Source organism: Rhinatrema bivittatum, chromosome 10 (assembly GCF_901001135.1).
Source record: "Rhinatrema bivittatum chromosome 10, aRhiBiv1.1, whole genome shotgun sequence".
Lineage (NCBI taxonomy): Eukaryota > Metazoa > Chordata > Amphibia > Gymnophiona > Rhinatrematidae > Rhinatrema > Rhinatrema bivittatum.
In genome coordinates this window covers 28,902,514-28,923,997 of record NC_042624.1, presented here as the reverse complement: position 1 = coordinate 28,923,997, position 21,484 = coordinate 28,902,514, and the positions used below count along the sequence as shown (strand labels likewise).

The 21,484-nt window shown below is 45.6% G+C and overlaps 1 protein-coding gene across 1 annotated transcript in view; it reads left to right on the top strand.

The window, feature by feature from the left end:
- Positions 1 to 20,355, top strand: part of LOC115099921 (putative DMBT1-like protein) — a 90,185-nt gene extending 69,830 nt beyond the window's left edge. Inside the window, exons 5-6 of the mRNA XM_029617931.1 lie at positions 19,482 to 19,592; positions 20,074 to 20,355. Coding sequence (XP_029473791.1) covers positions 19,482 to 19,592; positions 20,074 to 20,294 — 332 coding nt within the window. The 3' untranslated portion in view covers positions 20,295 to 20,355. The remainder of the gene's footprint in view (positions 1 to 19,481; positions 19,593 to 20,073) is intronic.
- Positions 20,356 to 21,484: the final 1,129 nt, after the last annotated feature.

Here is a 21,484-nt window from a genome sequence, read left to right as displayed (position 1 = left end):
TCTCGGGGCCTGCACGGCCCGACCGCGACTCGGGGGAGCCCGGACTCACGACGGGACCGGAGGGGAACCGCGTCGGGGTGAGTGGCGATCCCGGGGACGGCCCGGGATCGCAACACACGCGGCAAAATGGCAGGGTAAAAAAGCGATAGTCGGGGCGCGCGTTACTGTATGGGAGGGAATAGCTAATTCGCTCGTTTACATTTAATATACATGCCGCGTGCGGAAGGGGTTACCCGGGGATTTTAAGAGGCGGTAGGGATGAGTTAAAGGGGATAGTGTATCGCGGGAAGGGCTAACGCGGCCGGAAAGTGAGTAGAAGGCGAGTTAGGAGCAGGGTAACCGCGGTTGCACTTTACTGTATCGATCTGCAAATTGGGCAATCACATATCTGATACTTTCCATATTGATACAGGAGTCCCTCAAGGCTCAGCCCTCTTGGCAACACATAGTAACATAGTAATGACAGCAGAAAAAGACCAAAATGGTCCATCTAGTCTGCCCAGCAAGCTTCCCCAGGTAGTAACTGCCGCTCCGTGCAGGTTACCCCCATGTTTCTCTTAAGGGTAGTAACTGCTGCTCCGTGCCAGTTTAGCTTTTTTATTTATTCCCATCCTCTAGCCTTTTAGGGATCCACAGTGTTTATCCCATGCCTCTTTGAAATTCTTCACACTTTTCAATATCTATATGATCCCACTGTGTAAATTACTGGTGGAATTAGGAATTACCATTTTATATTCCAACATACAGTTTTACATTCATTCTCCAGATTATATGAAAATACAGTATCAACACTTTCAACCTATATGAAAGCAATACAATAGGAAGTAACACAACTTAAACTAACATTAAACCCTAAAAAGACTGAAATCATCTGGTTAAATAAAAACCCTTCAATAGTAAAACCACAGGCTATATACTCCATCAAATCAAGTTCGAGATCTAGGTATCCAGCTAGACGAGAACCTTACTATGAAAAAGCACATTAATAAATTAGTTACTACTTTACACCAAGTTACGCATATTACATTGATTAAAGCCTTTATTAACTTTCGAGGACTTTCATGCTGTATTGCAAGCCCTAATTTTTTCAAAACTAGACTACTGTAACTCCTTATTACTTAGTCTTCCCACATGTCTATTAAAACCGTTACAGTTATTACAAAATGCCTCAGCAACACTTTTGTTAAGAATTAGGAAATTTGATCACAATTCACCCTTGCCAATCTCTCTGCACTAGCTGCCAGTTCAAGCCTGAAAACATTTTAAAGTATTATCGCCGATTTCTCATTTTAGTTACTGAACTGTATGGCCAGACTGTTGTATTCTGTAATGTCTACGCCCCTAATACATACACACCCAGCTTTTTTCCGAGGCCTGTACTCACATTTGCTTCCACATCTGATAGATATGATTATCATCAGGGGGGGACTTTAATACTATCTGTGATGCCCAGTTAGATGCCTCTCAGTTTCACAGACATGATCCGGGCATGGGTCAGGGCCCTCAAATCTTGGAAACTCAGCTGCAGCTGCTAGATGTGTGGTGCCTTTTACATCCATTGGTTTGTGACTTTACTCACCTTTCTCGTGCACATTCGACTGTCTCGCGGTTGGACTATTTCCTGGTGAGCTCTCACGCATTTTCTTTAGTCCAAGACGCGGGCATTGATAATATTGTGATCTCATACCCCCATTTGGGTGGATTTTCTTTTCTCGGGCTGTCCGTCCACGGTTCCTCATTGGCGATATCCTTATTTTTTAGCTCAGGATACGACATTTCAGGCATATTTGTGGTCCAAATGGGCTGAATACAAAGCGCTTAATTTTGCTCATAAGGATCAACCGAGCCTATTCTGGTACACGGCAAAGGCGGTATTAAGGGGCGACAATTTCTCCTACATTGCCCACCACTGTAAAGTTCTTAATCAGCGTATCCTGAAGTTGAACGCACGGCTGTCCAAGGCCCGATTCCGTTTGAATGCCGCTGAAACCGATCAGGACCGTGCTACTTATCGATCTCTATAAGCGGCCATAAATTCCCTCCTACATGAACAGGCAAAGAAAAACTTTATGTACTACAAATTTAATCTTTATCAATATAGTAATAAAACGGGGCGGACGATGTCCAACTTGATTCGATCAACCCGGTCTGCTCGGTTCATTCCAACGCTGCGCACCTCCCCAAATTTGGTGGCTCGCGATACTCCCTCTATCCTGCAGGGATTTTGGGACTTTTATTCTGTGTTGTATACCTCGGAAGGGGGGAGTGAGGAGGCTTACATCCAGTTCTGCTCCAAATTAGCTCTTCCGCGTTTATCCAGTGACCAACAAACTCTGTTGAATCAGCCCATCACGGAAGAAGAGTGATGGGCTGATTCAACAGGGAAAGGTCCCTCTTCTACCTGAGTCCTATCGCCCGATTTCATTGTTAAACCAAGGCTATTCGCCGTGCTCGGAAGTTTAAAGCCCCGGGGCCCGATGGTTATATCGTGGAATTTTTCAAACTTCTTGAGGATAACGTAGCGGGCCCTTTGGCATTGGGGTTTTCTGAATTGATAGCACAGGGTTCCTTTCCGGTTCATGATAATTTCGCTCTTATCACTCTTATACCTAACATGGGAAAGGACCCTCTTCTACCTGAGTCCTATCGCCCGATTTCATTGTTAAACCAAGATCATGTTACTGGCGAAGATATTGGTGGATAGGCTGGCAGTAGTCCTCCCCTCTCTGGTGGGGGACCATCAGGTTGGGTTTGTTCGCCGGCGCTATGCTCTGGCTAACATTAGATGAGTATTGACTGCCATGACCGTTTGTAAGCAAATGGAAACTCCCTATCTGGCCATTAGTTTTGATGCCGGAAAGGCGTTTGATAGGGTGGAGTGGCGCTACCTTTTCTATATCCTGCAGAGGATGGGGATTACTGGTTTCTTTCTTCAAGCGGTGCAGTTGCTTTATACTGATCCCAAAGCAGCTATTATAGTAAATGGAGCCCAGTCCGTGCCGTTTGGGGTAACACGGGGAACGCGCCAGTGGTGCCCACTCTCACCCCTACTGTATATTTTGCAATTGGAACCACTAATGCTTGCCATTCAACAGCAGACTGTGATTCGGGGAGTTTGTCTTGGGGCGCAAATCTTTAAAAGTGTAGCTTTTGCAGATGATCTGCTAGTTTTTATCATGGATCCTCTGACCTCATTGCCGGTATTATTGCGTGAGATCTGGGACTTTGGCATCTTTTCTGGGCTGAAGCTCAACGAATCTAAATCCTTAGCATTGCCCTATCCCTCTAGCTGGCCAGACGATTTCCGTTACAATGGGCGGCGGACCATCTTCTTTATTTGGGGTAACTCTCCCGGCAAATCCGGAGCAAATATATAAGGTCAGTGTCCCTTGGCAGTTGAAATTCACCATTGACAGCTTGGCCAACTGGTGACATTTGCCTCTTTCTCTAAGTGGCCGCATTAATCTTTTTAAAATGACCATATTGCCAAGGTGGTTCTATCTTCTCCAAAATTTACCAGTTATTTTGAAATGAGCTGACCTTAATCGGTTAGACAGCACTTTACGGTGGTTTGTGTGGAGGGGGGTGAAATCCCACGTTCCACTCTCTTGGTTGAAGGTCCGATGGGGCAGGGTGGGTTGAGGGTGCCAGATTTGGCAACTTAAAATTTGGCTTGCAATCTACGAATTGTTAGGGATTGGCTGACGGGCAGACCGGTCTATACCTCATTTCCTGCAGATGGTGCTGTGATGTATCCAGTGGCCCCTACAAAAGTTGTGCAGGCCCAGCCAGGTCATCTGTCATCCTTTCTTACTCAGACGGTGCTTGTGAAGCCCCTTCGACAGACGTGGTTGTGGTTGTGTTTAATGTGCTTATTTTTTCCCAGTGATGGGCAACACTACTTTTACTCCGGGTTCCCAGTCCTCTGGTTTTCGGGGTTGGGAATCTAGGGGAATTACCTCATTGGGCCATTTGCTAACAAAGGACGGGGAGCTCCTTCCATTCCTGGAATTCCAGACTATTTATTTATTTATTTATTTATTTATTTATTACTTTTCTATACCGACATTCCTGTATGGAATACATATCACATTGGTTTACAATGTAACTGCAACATTCGCTCGGGAGCGATACAATGAATCAGGGGAGTCAAATTAACAGAGGTGAGGGGGACTACTATCTATACATTTAACCATCTATTCATATAACAGCAGATATAAACTAGAACCAACAGTGTAGAATACTGATTAGGCAAGGAGAGAACCGAACTGCTAGCTTGCGAGAGAGATACGGTGGGAGGGGATGGGAAAGATTGAGGCGGGGGATTGTCAAAACTAAGAATACAGATCAAAACTTTAAATACATGTCTGAGAAGAAGACAGAGGGTATTGCAATAGTCCGATTGAGAAATAAAGGTATATTAAGTGTCCGAAAACGCTTGGTTGAAAAACCAGGTTTTAAGGGGGTTTTTTTAACATAGACGGGCACAGTTCTTGTCGGAGGTCTGGTGGCAGCGCATTCCAATGGTAGGGTCCTGCTGTTGATAAGGGGCACTTCCTTAGGGATGTTTTCGCTTGCGGGGCATAAAAAGTATCTTTGTAAGCACTTCTTATTGGTTTGGAAGAGGAGTGGGGTCTTAGATGAAAAGGGGAGTTGGGTGAGGTAACATTGTACTTAATTCAGTGAATAATTGTGAGGGCTTTAAAGAGAATCCAGAATTTAATGGGCAGCCAATGAAGTAACTGGAGGGTGGGGGTGATGTGGTCCCTTTTTTTGGTGTTTGTGAGAATCCTTGCTGCCGAATTCTGAACCATCTGAAGGGGTTTGATGGTGGTCGCCGGGAGCCCTAGTAGAAGGGAGTTGCAGTAGTCAAGTTTCGACAGGATGATGGATTGCAGAACCATTCTGAGGTCGTGGAAATGGAGCAGTGGTTTTAGTTTCTTAAGGACCTGCAATTTGTAGAAGCAATCCTTTGTGGTGGAGTTGACAAATTTCTTTAGGTTAACATCACTCACTCTCCATCTGACAGATGGAGAGTGAGTGATGTTAAAGTTGGCTAATTGGGAGGATAAAGGAGAGGAAGGATAAGAGTTGATGTTTTCCTGAGAGATGAGTAGAATTTCCGTCTTGTTGGGGTTGAGGATCAGGTTGAGGCTGGAGAGGAGGTGGGTAATTGATTGCAGGCAGTTGTTCCAGTGGTTAAGGGTTTTTTGTAGAGATTCTGAGATTGGGATGAGTATTTGGATGTCATCCGCGTAAAGATAATGAGTTAGTTGAAGCTTTGTAAGAAGGTGGCAGAGAGGGAGAAGGTAGATGTTGAAGAGGGTTGGTGATAGCGAGGATCCTTGGGGGACTCCCAGGTTTGAGCGGACAGGGTGAGAATCTTTGTTGTTTATCCTAACCTTATAGAATCTGTTGCATAGGAATGATTTGAACCAGCTGAGGGCGGAACCCTTGATGCCTATGGCTTCGAGTTGGTCTAAAAGGATGGCGTGGCTCACTGTGTCAAAAGTGGCGGTTAGATCAAGAAGAGCAAGCAGGAAGGGTTGACCTTTTTCCATGTTGATTAATATGGTGTCTGTGAGGGATAGAAGGAGAGTTTCTGTGTTTAAAGACTTGCGGAATCCATATTGCGAAGGAGAGAGAAGGTTATGGTCATCCAAGTAATCCGAAAGCTGTTTGTTAACTATTTTTTCCATAATTTTTGCAATCAGGGGTAGGTTAGCAATAGGACGGAAGTTGGCTGGGTCCGCTGGTGACAAGTTGGGGTTTTTTAAGAGAGGTTTTAGAATGGCAAGCTTTAGCTGGTCTGGCACTAGGCCTTGCGTAAGGGAGCGATTTATGATTTCCGCTATTGGCTTGGAGATGGTGTCTGGGATGCTGAGCAGAAGGTTAATTGGTATTGGGTCCGAAGGATGTGCTGAAAGTTTAAGTTTTTTGAGGATGTTTTCGATCTCCAAGGAGGAAGTTAGCTCAAAAACTTCGAGAGTTGAGGTCTGTTGCGTTGGTGTAAGGCAGGTGAGTGGAGGCCCCACAGAAGGAGCGGGGCGACTAGGTTGGTTGTTTTATTCTCAAAGTATTTTGACAGTTCCGAGGCTTTGGTGTTGGGGTTACTCATACTTTCTCATACTTACAAATTGGGCATTACATCAATTTGCTAGCAGTGGACATTAAGAGCCCCTCGGTGTTCATGGCCCTGGACCAGATATTTGGTTTTGAACGAGCAGTTGCCCCAACTCTGTCGTCATATTATAAGCTCTTACGGCAGCGGGCGGAAGTGGATGTCTGCTCATATTTGGAGACTCGCTGGAACCGGGATGGGGACTTTGTTGTTACCCACTCAATTTTACAAAAGTGTTTCCGATGTATTGCCAGGATCTTGATTAACATGTATTATCGAGAGCTACAATTTAAATTTTTGAGCTGGGCATATGTGTCCCCTCAAGTGGCTTTTCACTTGACTATAGCCTCATCGGCAGATTGTATTCGTTGTGGCCGGGCCACGGGAACGTTGTCTCATGTTTTTTTGGACGTGCACTCCAGTGCAACGGTTCTGGCACTGACTGGCAGAGTACATGGATGACCTGTTGGACGTGGCTTTCCCAGTCACTCCACTCTGGCTGCTCTTTGGATGCATTTCCCTGATTAGGATTCGAGATCCTGGCTCCCATATGCTTCTGCATAAAGCTTGTCTTGTGGGGAAAAAAGTGATTCTTTCAGTTTGGAGGTCTTCCGAGGCTCCATCCTTCTGAGCCTGGCTAAATTGCTTTCATGAATCTAAATACGTTAGGTTATGCAGAATTTTTCATTATATATGAGTAGTACCGATTCTGAAATATAATCATAGGCATGTGACTCTCATACCATCCCGCAAGCTCATTGGCATATCTGCTCTCAAGCCGCATCAGGGATCATCTTTAATCACTGGTCACAATTTTGCCCATGTATTTATGTTGCTAATTTTTTACTTTTTGTTCATTTTTTCTTTTTTAGATAAAAATTGTACTTCCCTTGTGAAGCTCACGGAGGGTGATACCCTTCCAAATTGCTTTTAAATGCAGTCCAGAGTTCAGTTCGACGTGCACGTTTCGCGTCCTGTGCTGCTTCAGGAACCTGTCTGGCTGTATTCGCGTGTGCCAATTTTCCTTCGGTTACACTTTAATATTGCCTCGCAAGCGTGAATTTCGCTTCATCGCGGTCTGGGAGAAATCCAATAACACCGGTATGATAGGTGTGACAATACAACCTTTCACACCTCAGCGAACACTAAGATCTCAAAATAAAGGACTGTTGACCGTTCCCACAATACAGAGGACACACTTGATGCAAGTAAGGGATCATGTGTTTTCCATAGCGGGTCCAAAGCTATGGAACTCCCTATCTGAGGTGCTATATTTAATACCAGACAATATTTAAATATGAACTAAAAACATGGCTATTCAAAAATGCATATAACCTAATTTAAAACATCAGAATGCAGAGAGCAACAATAACATGAAGGTCAAGAGATACTAATGAAGCACAAAGAATAAATTTAATGAGAGAATATAAGAATCTATACAAAGTAATGACTAAAATGTGAAATATGTTATATTTTATTCTGATTTATATACTTCTCAACCATGCCCTTGACCTTGAATCAAATGTACAGGAACAGCTCAATTGATAGATGTCAATGCCTATTTCTGAATATTACCTCCTTAATCCATCATTATTTTCCAATTTATAGCCATGAGTGTTACTTTTGTAAACCATTGTGATCTTTTACATGGAGCAATGGTATATAAAATGTCTAAATAATATTAGAAATTATATACCTCTAGTCTTGTATTATGCCCACAGGCATAGGTCTGCCAAACAAAATCTCATGTGGAGTGATTTGGCATATTTCTCATGCTCATCAAAGCCAAAAGCAAGAGATACAGCCACCTAAATGAAGTCTCATTACAAATCTTAGCAAGTTTTATTTTAAGAGTCTGATTTAAATGCTGTATCAAGCATAAGGTTTTCTGTCTATAAGGGACATGTAAGTGTAGTCTAATTCACCCAATGCTTTACTACTACTTGCATAATCTAACAAAGAGGCCGATGCAAAAAACTTGCACTGAAAGTGGGCACTGTGTATTCAGCGCCCGCTTTCATAGCACTCCCCCAGGTACCTCTCCTGGGGATGCGATGCAATATTTAAATTAGGGCTCGTGCTGTCAAGGAGGCACTAGGGGCGATTGCTTGCCCCTGGTGCCTCCTTGACAGCGCAAGCCGGAGAGAGGTCCGCTGTCGGTGGCTGTCTGCCGGTTAAGAAAACAGATGCTGACTTTATCAGTGTCTCGTTTTCCTAACTGGCGCACATGCAGGGGTTAGGGAAATGGACGCTGATAAATTCTGCATCCATTCTCCAAACCTATCAAGCCTCATTCACATGCATTTGCTTGTGATGAGCGCTATTAGTTTCACTTCGCGTTGGACGTGTGTTGTAGAGGCGCTAATCCCCTTATTATCCCAGGACAAGCAGGATGCTAGTCCTCACATATGGGTGACGTCACTGAACGGAGCCCAGGCGGGAAAGCTTTCTGTCAAAGTTTCTAGAAACTTTTGACTGGCCCTGTGAGGCCACTGAGCATGCCCAGCATGCTATGATATTCTCTGCCACAGGTGTCTCTCCTCAGTCTTGCACCACGGACCGATAGCCCTAACGTTTGGGAATCTCTTTTTTGACTGAAAAGTCAATTATATTCTCTGTCACAGGAAACTCTCTACCTCGCCGGCTGGTGAGTACTGTATTTTAAAAAATTTTCGGATGAAAATTTTTCTCACACACACACACGCTCGTTCATCGACGGCCGTCGATCGAAAATGGCGACCGGTTTAAAAAAATGCCCGGTCTGCAACCGCAATATGTCTATTACCAATCTGCATTTGGAGTGTGTACTGTGCCTCAGGGAACAACACGATGACAGTACATGCACCAAATGCGCAGAAATGACAGTCAAGGGAAGAAAAGCCAGGCAAGAGAAGATGGAACACCTATTTTCTCTTCAGCTAATCCCTTCTCCCTCAAAAGCACCGAGGTCGTCTCCGGCTGGAGCAACAAAAAGAGTTTTACTCAAAAAACTGCGTCCGGATGGATCCGGTGATCGTCCGTCCTCGCCATCGTCTGTGATCTCCACAAAGTCGGCAGAACGCTCTAAAACCAAACATCGCCATCGACATCGATCATCATCCGCATCGGTGTCCCAGGACGAGTCGATGCCGAAGCGGCCTTAAAATCAAGACACGTCGGTGGTTGGGCCTTTGCTGTCACCGACACCTACGACGTCATCGATGGACATCGCGGCACCGCCACCGCATACACCATCGGTGTCTTCACACATACCACAGCCAGAATTGTCTACACTTATTAGACAAGCTGTCTTACAAGCTCTACAGGAGCAACAACTTCCGACAGGCCTGTCGATGCCGACCTCCGGGTCGATGCCGATACCCTCGATATCGATGCCGATACCCTCCGTATCGATGCCGATGCCTCCAGTATCGATGCCGATGCCCCCATCATTGATGCCGATGACTCTGACATCGATGCCGATACCTCCACCGTCAGTATCGATGCCAATGTTTGTTCCTTCAACATCGATGCCGGTGATAACACCGATGACAACAATACCTTTCCTTCCAAGATCCTCGACGGGTTTCATAACTACCACACCGAGGCTCCAAACACAATCTACATCTATGTTATCTCAAATTCCATCGATGATCCCAACGACAGCATCACTACCACATACTGATCAACCTCTGGAAGTCCAGGATGAGGCATTTTACCGTCGCCTCCTAAAAAGGTATCAGAATGTCATCGACAACTTACCACCCATCACACCAAGGACAACATCTGCTGATATTTTCATCGATGATCCACAACCTGGACCTTCAGGGCTTCACAGCCCACCAGCACCAGTGACTCAGACAACTTACAGGGAAGATTCAGAAGACTCCTGGGATCATGAACCCTCTCAATTTTCATCAGAGGAGTTCATGTCAAATCCTTCTTCTCCTGACAGAAGAAAGAAATCACCCCCAGAAGATCTTTCCTTCTCATCATTCATACAAACTATGTCTGATTCCACTCCATTTAAGTTGACTGCTGAAGAAGACACAAGAGCACAAACTCTTGAAGTATTACAGTTCGTGGATCCACCCAAACAGGTACTAGCAGTACCTGTACATGAAGTCTTGCTGGATCTTCAGAAGAGAATCTGGGAACACCCAGCCTCTATACCTGCAGTCAACAAAAGAGTAGAAACTACCTACCTAGTCCAACCAGCTCCAGGGTACCACAAACAACAATTACCCCATCAGTATGTCGTTGTGGAATCAGCACAAAAGAAATCTAAACGTGTGCTCCCACATTCCTCCATCCCACCAGGCAGGGAGCACAGATTCCTAGATACCATGGGTAAGAAGATCTATCAGAGTTCCATGCTGAGCACAAAAATCTCTGCATACCAACTCTATATAACTCAACACCAGAGAAATCTCTGGAAAGAGATGGAACAATTCATCACTTCCTTACCCACTCAATTTCAAGAGCCTGCTCAAGCAATAATATCAAAAGGTCTTGAGGCAGGAAAACACGAAGTAAGAGCAGTGTATGATAACTTCGAAACTGCTTCAAGAACAGCAGCAGCGGGAATCACTGCTCGCCAGTGGGCCTGGCTCAAGGCATCTGACCTCAGGCTTGAGGTACAAGATAAGCTTGTTGACCTTCCCTGTCTCGGTGACAATCTCTTTGGAGATAAAATTCAAGAGGCTGTACAACAACTCAAAGATCATACTGAGACACTCAAACAACTGTCTCAAACCCCTCAAGAACCTGCTAACCAACCTTCTCGTCGTCCTCCACGTAGGGATGTGAGACGTTCTTACTACAGGCCATGCAGGTACTACCAACAAACAACTAGGGGTAGATCTACCAGGCCAACACAGCGATCTCAAGCCAGACAATCCAGACCTGCCCATCCACAACCTCCTGCACAGACAGGGCCTGCAACAGGCTTTTGAGGATTATACCAGAGAACAGATTCAACCTTGCAATACCAAGCCAAATCTTCCAGTGGGAGGCAGAATATCCCTTTTTCACAAAAATTGGCAATCCATAACCACAGATCAATGGGTTCTCTCCATTGTCGCCAGAGGTTACAAACTAAATTTCACCTCCATTCCTCCAGAGTTTCCACCAACATCCTGTCATCAACAAAACTCTCAACTTCATCAATTACAAACAGAATTATCCACCCTTCTGAGATCCAAGGCCATTCAACCAGTGCCCCGGACACAGCAGGGCAGAGGATTCTACTCCCAATACTTCCTCATTCCAAAGAAAACAGGAGGCCTACGTCCCATCCTAGACCTCAGAAATCTCAACAAATTTCTAAAGAAAGAAAAGTTCAGAATGGTTTCTCTAGGCACCATGCTTCCACTTCTTCAAGCAAGGGATTGGCTTTGTTCTCTGGATCTTCAAGATGCTTATGCTCACATTCCAATATACCCTCCTCATCGCAAGTTCCTGCGCTTTACGGTAGGCCATCAACATTTCCAATACAGAGTTCTACCATTTGGACTGGCGTCTGCTCCAAGAGTCTTCACAAAATGTCTAGCAGTAATAGCAGGACACTTGCACAAGGAAGGTGTCCATGTTTTTCCATATCTAGACGACTGGCTCATAAAGAGTCCATCTCAAAAAGGAGCAATAACTTCTCTCAACCGAACAATTGCTCTACTTCACTCCATGGGGTTTCTCATCAATTATCAAAAATCCCAAATCATTCCAACTCATCTACTTCAATTCATAGGAGCAGAGTTGAACACAGTTCTAGCAAAGGCCGTTCTACCTATAGAACGAGCAGAGGCCCTCATTCTACTAGCAAAGTCCATTTCCTTAAGGACACAAACCACAGCTCATCAGTTTCTGATACTGCTAGGTCACATGGCCTCCACAGTTCATGTTACTCCTATGGCAAGGCTAGCCATGCGAGTTACCCAATGGACTTTAAGGTCACAATGGATTCAAACCATTCAACCACTTCACTATCCAATTCAAGTGACCCACCAACTAAGATCATCTCTACTTTGGTGGACCAACAAAGACAACCTGTGCAAAGGCCTACCTTTCCAACAACCAGTCCCAGAGATTACTTTAACTACAGATGCATCCACCTTAGGATGGGGAGCTCATGTAGACAATCTCCACACTCAAGGGACTTGGACAAAACTCGAAGCAACATATCAAATCAATTTTCTGGAGCTTCGAGCGATAAGTTATGCACTGCATGCATTCCAGGACTGCCTTTCACACAAGACTATTCTCATCCAAACAGACAACACAGTTGCCATGTGGTACATCAACAAACAGGGAGGTACGGGCTCATATCTCCTTTGTCAAGAAGCTGCACAGATTTGGGGCTGGGCCCTGAATCACTCAATGTTCCTACGAGCCACTTATCTGGCAGGCATACACAATGTAATGGCGGATCGACTCAGTCGTCAATTCCAACCACACGAATGGTCCCTGGATCCTGCAGTAGCAACCAGGATATTTCAACGTTGGGGTCAACCAACAATAGACCTCTTTGCGTCACATCTGAATCACAAAGTGGACAAGTTCTGTTCACTACACAAACAGAACAACCAGCCAGCCAAGGACGCCTTTGCTCGCCCTTGGAATTCAGGCCTACTATACGCGTATCCTCCAATACCGCTCATAACCAAAACTCTAGTGAAGCTACAACAGGACAAGGGCTCCATGATTCTCATAGCCCCATATTGGCCTCGACAAGTATGGTTCCCCACACTGCTAGACCTCTCAGTCAGGGATCCCATTCGTCTGGGAGTAGCTCCCACTCTCATAACTCAGGATCAGGGCCGGTTACGACATCCCAACCTTCAGTCCCTATCCCTGACAGCATGGATGTTGAAAGCTTGATATTACAACCACTCAATCTTTCATCTCACATATCTCAAGTGCTTATAGCTTCACATAAATCTTCCACAAGAAAGAACTATTCTTCTAAATGGAAGCAAAAGATATAAATCCTTTCACTTGCCCCACAGCTTCTCTACTGGAATACTTATACCATCTTTCGGAATCTGGTCTCCAGACTTCATCTGTAAGAGTTCATTTAAGTGCAATCTCTGATTACCATAACAAGATAGGAGATGCACCTATATCCACTCATCCTCTCATAAGTAGATTTATGAGAGTCTAACTCACCTTAAACCACCAATTCGAAAACCCGTCCCAAGCTGGGACCTGAATTTGATACTAACAAGACTCATGCGCTCTCCTTTCGAACCCATCGACTCTTGTAATCTTAAATTTCTCACATGGAAAACTATCTTCCTCATAGCCATTACCTCAGCTAGAAGGGTTAGTGAGTTACAAGCACTTGTCACATACGAACCTTATACAAAATTCCTACATGAAAGAGTGGTTCTCCGTACACAGCCAAAATTCCTTCCCAAGGTAGTTACAGAATTCCACTTGAACCAATCCATAAATTTACCCACATTTTTTCCAAGGCCTCATTCCCATCCAGGAGAAACAGCCTTACACACCCTGGACTGTAAGCATACACTTGCTTTCTACTTAAATCGTACTGCAGTCCACAGAAAATCCACTCAGCTTTTTGTTTCTTATGATCCAAACAAACCGGGTAAAGCAGTGGGTAAACATACCCTATCCAATTGGATAGCAGATTGCATAGAGTTCGGCTATGAACAAGCAGGCCTTCCTCTTCAAGGGTGAGTAAAGGCACGTTCAGTAAGAGCAATGTCAACTTCAGTAGCACATTTTCGTTCAGTGCCAATCCTAGACATATGCAAAGCAGCAACATGGAGTTCTCTTCATACTTTTGCAGCCCACTACTGCTTGGAGAAAGAAGGAAGACAAGATTCAGCCTATGGACAATCTGTCTTAAAGAACTTGTTTCCAGTTTAATCCCAACTCCTTCTACATCCAATGTTTTGTGATCTTCGGCTGACTCATTTCAACAACAATACTTCACTGTTGCCTCAATACAACATGACTCAGCCTCTAGCTCACTATTCACCCATATGTGAGGACTAGCATCCTGCTTGTCCTGGGATAAAGCAAAATTGCTTACCTTGTAATAGGTGTTATCCCAGGACAGCAGGATGTAGTCCTCACAGAACCCACCCGCCATCCCACGGAGTTGGGCCTCAGACTTTTATTATTTTATTTTGCTAACGCTTATGCTATATAACAGACTGAAGAAAGACACCTGTGGCAGAGAATATCATAGCATGCTGGGCATGCTCAGTGGCCTCACAGGGCCAGTCAAAAGTTTCTAGAAACTTTGACAGAAAGCTTTCCCGCCTGGGCTCCGTTCAGTGACGTCACCCATATGTGAGGACTACATCCTGCTGTCCTGGGATAACACCTATTACAAGGTAAGCAATTTTGCTTTGCATACAACCCGCGCCCAACTGCAGGTTATACAGTGCGCTGAGCCCAAAGTGGGGCCCTCAGTCACTTTCAATTACCTCAGGAATTCCAAACCGAGGCATGAGTTATTTTTAACTGTTTCTTAGCAATAGTCTCTGCATCATCCCTTAGCTGTAAGAAATGCCTCTAATCACCCAGTAAATATGCAGGCAACCATGAGAATATATTTTCATTATAACACCTGTTCCATTACAATGAAATCTATTTGCAGTTTCACAAATGGGCCCCGAGGGTGCAACCCGCAATCCTTTTCCTATATTATGGACTGCACAGGTAGAATACCTATGAAATACATTCTGCACTAGGAGCCCACCAATGTGAGATTTTTTTTTTTTTTCCTGGTTTGCTGGCATGGGACTGTGCATGCACAACCCTAGCCAAAAAAGGTGGTAAATAAGGGGCAACAGGTAAAGTATTTGGGCCCCTCCGTAAACCATCAGTGTTATGCTCCTGCCCGCAAGAAGCGTGGGCAGGCTCTTACCTTCTCACAGACAGCCAGTCAGGCTGCTGACGCTGCTTCTCTTTCCTTGAATCAGCTGGGACCGTTCCCGCAGCTCTTGCCATGCGGTCGGCTCCTCTGCTCATGTTCCTGCCTTCCCCCGACGTGCTGCTGCGATCCCGGGACCTTTAGCCAGCAGCGAGACCGTCTCTCCCAGTGCCTGCTTCAGCCCGGGTCCTTGCCTGGCAGGGAGCCGTCCCTGCCGGTGCCTGCAGCTCTCTACTGTGCCTGCAGCCTGCTACAGCTCTCTACTCTCCCTGCAGTCTTACCTCTTCTCCTGGGGCTGTCTTCACGGCATGGAGCCGTTCCTGCAGTCAGCCCTTCTCCTGCTTCTGTTCTCTCACAGTTCCCTGCAGCCAGCACTTCTCTCTGCCGGTGCCTGCAGCCAGCCTTACCTTCTCTGCTTCTGTCCATGCGGCTGGGAGCTGCTCCACTGACCTGCCTTCACCCAGCTCCAGTCCAGGGTTGCTCCGCGGCTTCCTCGGGCCCTCCACATGGCTGAGGACGCCACCAGCTTCCAGCTCTTCTCTCCAGCCTCCTAGGGCGCGAGCGCGCGCCTCTCTGCTCCTCTTAAAGGGCCAGCCAGGTGTGGCCCCCTGCTGACCCCTCCCTGGGCGTTGTCCACCTCAGCCCTACTAAAGGGCTCAGCTTTCAGTGTGTCTTTGCCTTCGCAAGGAGTTGGTCACTCCTGAGATCCTTCACTCCAGGAAGTCGTCTGTGTTCCAGCACTTCTGCAAGGTCCTGTGTTTCGTGTTACCTGTCGGAGCTCCTCGTCCAGTCCTGATGTCTGCCTGCCGTTCCAGTCCCAAGGTCTGTCTCTTGATCCAGTCCTGATGTTCCTGCTGTTCCAGATGTCCATGTTCCAGCCCTGAGGTGTGTCTCCTGTTCCAGTATCTGTGTTCCAGTCCTGATGTTCCTGCTGTTCCAGATATCCTTGTTCCTGATATTGATGCTTTAACCTGCCTTGTGCTGCCAGGAGAGCAGCGTATCCTTGCCTTGTGCTGCCAGGAGTGCAGCGAACCTGCTTCCTCTTTCCTGTGCTCTCCCGCTCTCTGCGTGGTCCGCGACCAGCCTTCCAGGGCTGAGTAGGGCGCGCATGGGACAGGGTGGACTGCGACTCAGTCCCGCGGGTGGCCTGAGTAGGGCGCCCTGAGGGTCAGTGCCCATGTCTACCTTCAGCCCTCGTTCCTGCATCCACCTCTGTGCATCCTGTACCTCGTCCTGAGTCCATGTCTGTTCCTGAGTCCACCTCTATGCATCCTGCACCTCGTTCCTGATTCCACGTATTTGCCTGCCCACGTCTATGCATCCTGCACCTCGTTCCTGAAGTCCACGTCTATGCCTGAGTCTACGTCGTTCCTGAGTCTCGTCTGAATCCATGTTCCAGTCTTCGCTGCCCTGGCCTCCATCCGGCCTGCCGCTTCGTGCCGTACCCTGCGGCAGGTCTGAAAGGGCTAGGAACGGTCGGAGGACTGTTCACAAGACCAACATTGCGTTGTTGGGTCTTCCGAAGCGTGCAGGTCCGGAGGAGGGCCTGTCTTCCATGTCACTCCAGCCCTGCTCCCGTCCAGCCCATGCTCGGGCATGCCACGCCTCCCGCGGCACCTCTTCAGAGCCCTCTGGGGTCGAGCCGTGGCCCAAGGACACACATCACCCAGGAGTGGGATCGCTCTCCTAGCGCTCCACAACAATCAGGTGCATTGCTGCATCCTTGTTTTTGCCACAGTGCATGTTCTGGAGCTGGATCTTATTGCAATGTAAAAAGTTAATCAAAAGTCACTTGTTCACGTACGTGTGAAGAGAGCAAAATGGTTATATTTGTGTCATGAAACAAAGTCTGAGCTGCCTCATGAGCTGCAGCATCAGCAGAGGCATTTTCTTTTGCTTCAAAGGAATCTTCTTTGGAATGCCAGAAACATGTCACCACTGCTAGCTGTTTGGGTAAGAACAAAGCCGTTAGTAATTCTTGTACAAATTCAGAATTCTTAATAGGAGACTTCGAGGAAGTAAGAAACCCTCAGATCTTCCATATAGTTTCAAAATTGTGCTCAACTCCAAAAGCATAGTGGGGTAGATTTTTAAAAACTGCGCGATCGCGTACTTTTGTTTGCGCAGCAGGCGCAAACAAAAGTACGCTGGATTTTATAAGATACGCGCGTAGCCGCGGGTATCTTCTAAAATCCTGGATCGGCGCGCACAAGGCTGCCAATTTTGGGCAGCCGGCGCGCACCAAGCCGCGCAGCCTGTCTCCGTTCCCTACGAGGCCGCTCCAAAATCGGAGCGGCCTCGGAGGGAACTTTCTTTCGCCCTCCCCTCACCTTCCCCTCCCTCCCCCTACCTTTATCCACGGATTTACACCTCCCGGAGGGAGATGTAAATCCACGCGCGCCAGCGGGCTGCTGGCGCGCCGAGACTCGACCCGGGGGAGGTTCCGGAGGGCGCGGCCACGCCTCCGAAATGCCCCAGGCCGAAACCACACCCCCGGTCTCGCCCCCGAAACGCCACGTCATTGGGTCCCGCCCCCGACACGCCCCTTCTAAAACCCCGGGACCTACGCGCGTCCCGGGGCTCTGCGCGCGCCGGCGGCCTATGGAAAATAGGCGCGCCGGCGCGCAAGGCCCTGCTCGCGTAAATCCGGGCGGATTTACGCAAGCAGGGCTTTTAAAATCCGCCTGACTGAGAATAAGAACATAAGAACATAAGAAATTGCCATGCTGGGTCAGACCAAGGGTCCATCAACCCAGCATCCTGTTTCCAACAGAGGCCAAACCAGGCCACAAGAACCTGGCAATTACCCAAACACTAAGAAGATCCCACACTACTGATGCAATTAATAGCAGTGGCTATTCCCTAAGTAAACTTGATTAATAGCTGTTAATGGACTTCTCCTCCAAGAACTTATCCAAACCTTTTTTGAACCCAGGTACACTAACTGCACTAACCACATCCTCTGGCAACAAATTCCAGAGCTTTATTGTGTGTTGATTGAAATAGAATTTTCTCCGATTAGTCTTAAATGTGCTACTTGCTAACTTCATGGAATGCCCCCTAGTCCTATTATTTGAAAGTGTAAATAACCGATTCACATCTACTCGTTCAAGACCTCTCATGATCTTAAAGACCTCTATCATATCCCCCCTCAGCCGTCTCTTCTCCAAGCTGAACAGCACTAACCTCTTCAGCCTTTCCTCATACGGGAGCTATTCCATCCCCTTTATCATTTTGGTTGTCCTTCTCTGTACCTTCTCCATTGCAACTATATCGTTTTTGAGATGCAGCGATCAGAATTGTACACAGTATTCAAGGTGCGGTCTCACCATGGAGCCATATAGAGGCATTATGACATTTTCCGTTTTATTAACCATTCCCTTCCTAATAATTCCTAACATTCTGTTTGCTTTTTTGACTGCTGCAGCACACTGAGCCGACGATTTTAAAGTATTGTCCACTTTGATGCCTAGATCTTTTTCCTGGTTGGTTGTTCCTAATATGGAACCTAACATCGTGTAACTACAGCAAGGGTTATTATTCCCTATATGCAACACCTTGCACTTGTCCACATTAAATTTCATCTGCCATTTGGATGCCCAATCTTCCAGTCTTGCAAGGTCCTCCTGTAATGTATCACAGTCTGCTTGTGATTTAACTACTCTGAATAATTTTTATCAGGGAAGTAAATCAATTTGGCATGTGTGTGGGGGGTGTGAGGAGGGTGGTGGGTGTATTTTATCTGTAAAGGAAATAGTTATCTTCCGGCGAAAAAAGTGCGCGAATGTGTTAAAATGGAAGTGAAACGTGGACCTGGACTGGTGAAATGATTAGTGTAGCATGTGTTAGTGTAAGGTGTAACAGATGGCGCTTACGTCCAGCAGATGTCGCTGTTTTCTGGAAAAAAATGTTAAACCTATTTTACCTGTCACAACCTTCCTGTATGTGAAATGAAGGTTGTGTCCAAATTTGAAAGCAATCGGTTCAGTGGTTTCTGAGATTAGCAATTTTGTCCAAACTATTTAACATTTTTATTTATATAGATTGTAAAACGAATGTATTGTGTCTACAGAAGAAAGAGGATGTGATTGTTGGCAGTAATTAAAATTTACAGCATAAAAAGAATCTTTTTCTGCTTCTGAAAAACTGGTGTGGAAAAGAAAAAATATCTGTAAAACTTCAATATATAGGAAAAGATTTGAGAAATGTTTTTAGAGAATAGATGTGTGAAAGGAAGTATGAATGGTTTGTAAGTATGGGTTGGGATTTTTAGGTTGGTATTCCTTGCTGAGGGTTTGTGTTTGAAATACAGAAATTTTAAAAGAAGGGTGTTCTTTAGAAGATTGTTGGAAAAATAAATAAAGATTATAATATATTATATTTCACTATATGATTTTTTGTTTGTCAATTTTGTGATATATTATTGCTTGCCAGTGTATTTGTATCTTAATAATAGCAATGGCACTTTCTCCATAGGTTCCACTGCCCTTTTTGTGATTCTAGCTCTGCTAGTTTTGATTGCTGCTGTGGTTATATTTAAGAAGAAGAGACTGAGGAGGTGTATACTCAAGGACAGTGAGCTTGCAGGTAAGATAAAATGCACAGGACATGACACACAAAAAAAGTTGTTGCATAAAGAAAATCAGAGCATGAAATATTACCTCATTAAAGCATGCTTGAGTATATTATGCCTCCTTATTTTGGAATAGCTTTGATGAAGACGTCTGTCACTATCTTTGTTCTTACATTCATCAAATTAGAAGCATCATTTATTTCCTTATTGAAATGATTATGAAACATTGCTGTGCTTTTTCTTGTGCCCTCTTTCTGTCTCAGAGGCACAGAGAAGTGTACTCACAGTCATATGGGGTTGCATACTGCTCCTTGCAGCAGAAGGAGCAGGTGGCAACCAGAGTAGAGTTAAGCATGAAAGTTTATAAGCATATTAGAAGCACGTTTTGTACATCTGGGTGCTAAACTATGTCTCTCTTAATAACTTACTGATAATAGAAAGAGTAAACATTTTGCTGTTTTGAAGATTTAATTCAGTGCTCTTTACATTTTTCAGACTATATGAATCTACAGGATATGATTGATTGTGATGAGAGTAATAATGCCTTTCACGATATAAAGCCTACATACAAGAGAAGAGAGTTCACAGCAGCGGAAGAAGATGGAGCTACAAACCAGGATAACTCTGTCACTTCTACAAATAGTGTGAATGAGAACATCCTAAATTATGTACCAAATGCAAATTCTGTTGATCGTGAGATGCTTCTCCACGATTAGAGAAAATAGAAATAATAATTATATTTTCCAAATAAATAAAGAGAATATCCTTTGTTATCTATTTAATTGACTAAAAAAATTACATCAAAGGAAAAAATTGAAGTAAAAAAAAAAAATGTCATGCATTATATACAAATCCCCAAATGCTAGGGGTGGAAGTGGAGTGGCTGGGAAAAGCAAAGGCAAACACAAGAAAAAATAGACTTCACCAGATATAACATAGGAATAAGGAGGACACTTAGCTAATGCCTAGCCAAGGAACCAGATTATAGCTGAACACTAAGAAAAGTCCTGATCTCAAATGTGTCTAAGCCTTTTAGGTTGTTTGACCTTCCAGAAGCTTCTCAAACTGAACAGGATTGTAAAAAGCAAACTAAATACCCTGCTATTTGAGCAATTTTGCTTACCGTAAACAGTGTTTTCCATAGACAGCAGGATGAATTAGCCATGATCTCTCAGTTGACACCCTCTGGTGGCAAGGAATGGACTTCTGTATGGCTTTTTGCTCTACTGAGCATGTACGGCCAGCGCCTTGAAGTCTCTTCATTCTATATCAAAACTAAATACAGTAAGACTAATTTGATCTCCAGGGAGGTGGGTGGGTCGCTCATGGCTAATTCATCCTGCTATCTATGAAAAATACCATTTACAGTAAGCAAACTTGCTCTTTTCCGTCAATAAGCAGTCTGAATTAGCTATGGTCTCTGGGGACTCCCAAGCTGAGAGTTGTGAGAAAAAAATATTAACTGGGAGAGGCAAGACTCGCTTTCCCACCATGCACCCCCACCCTCTCCCTCTTTTAATTTCCCCAAAAACCACAAACCATATTCATTTTGGTTAAATAAAGGCCGCAGTTTATTATAACACTAGCCGTTAAGCCCGTAACAACGGGCTCGGTCCGTTTCCTTCCCACTCCCTCCCCCTCATTCTCCCTCCTCCTCAATCACTCCCCCCTCCCTCTCACCTCCCTCTCTCTCACCTTCCCCTCCCTCTCCCCTTCCCTCCCTCTCACCTCCCTCTCTCTCACCTTCCCCCTCCCCCTCCCTCCCTCTCACCCTCCCACCCCCTCCCTCCCTCTCACCCCCTCCCCCTCTCTCACCCCCTCCCCCCTCTCTCTCACCCCCTCCCCCCTCTCTCTCTCCCCCCCTCCCTCCTCTCTCTCTCTCACCCTCCCTCCCTCTCTCTCTCAC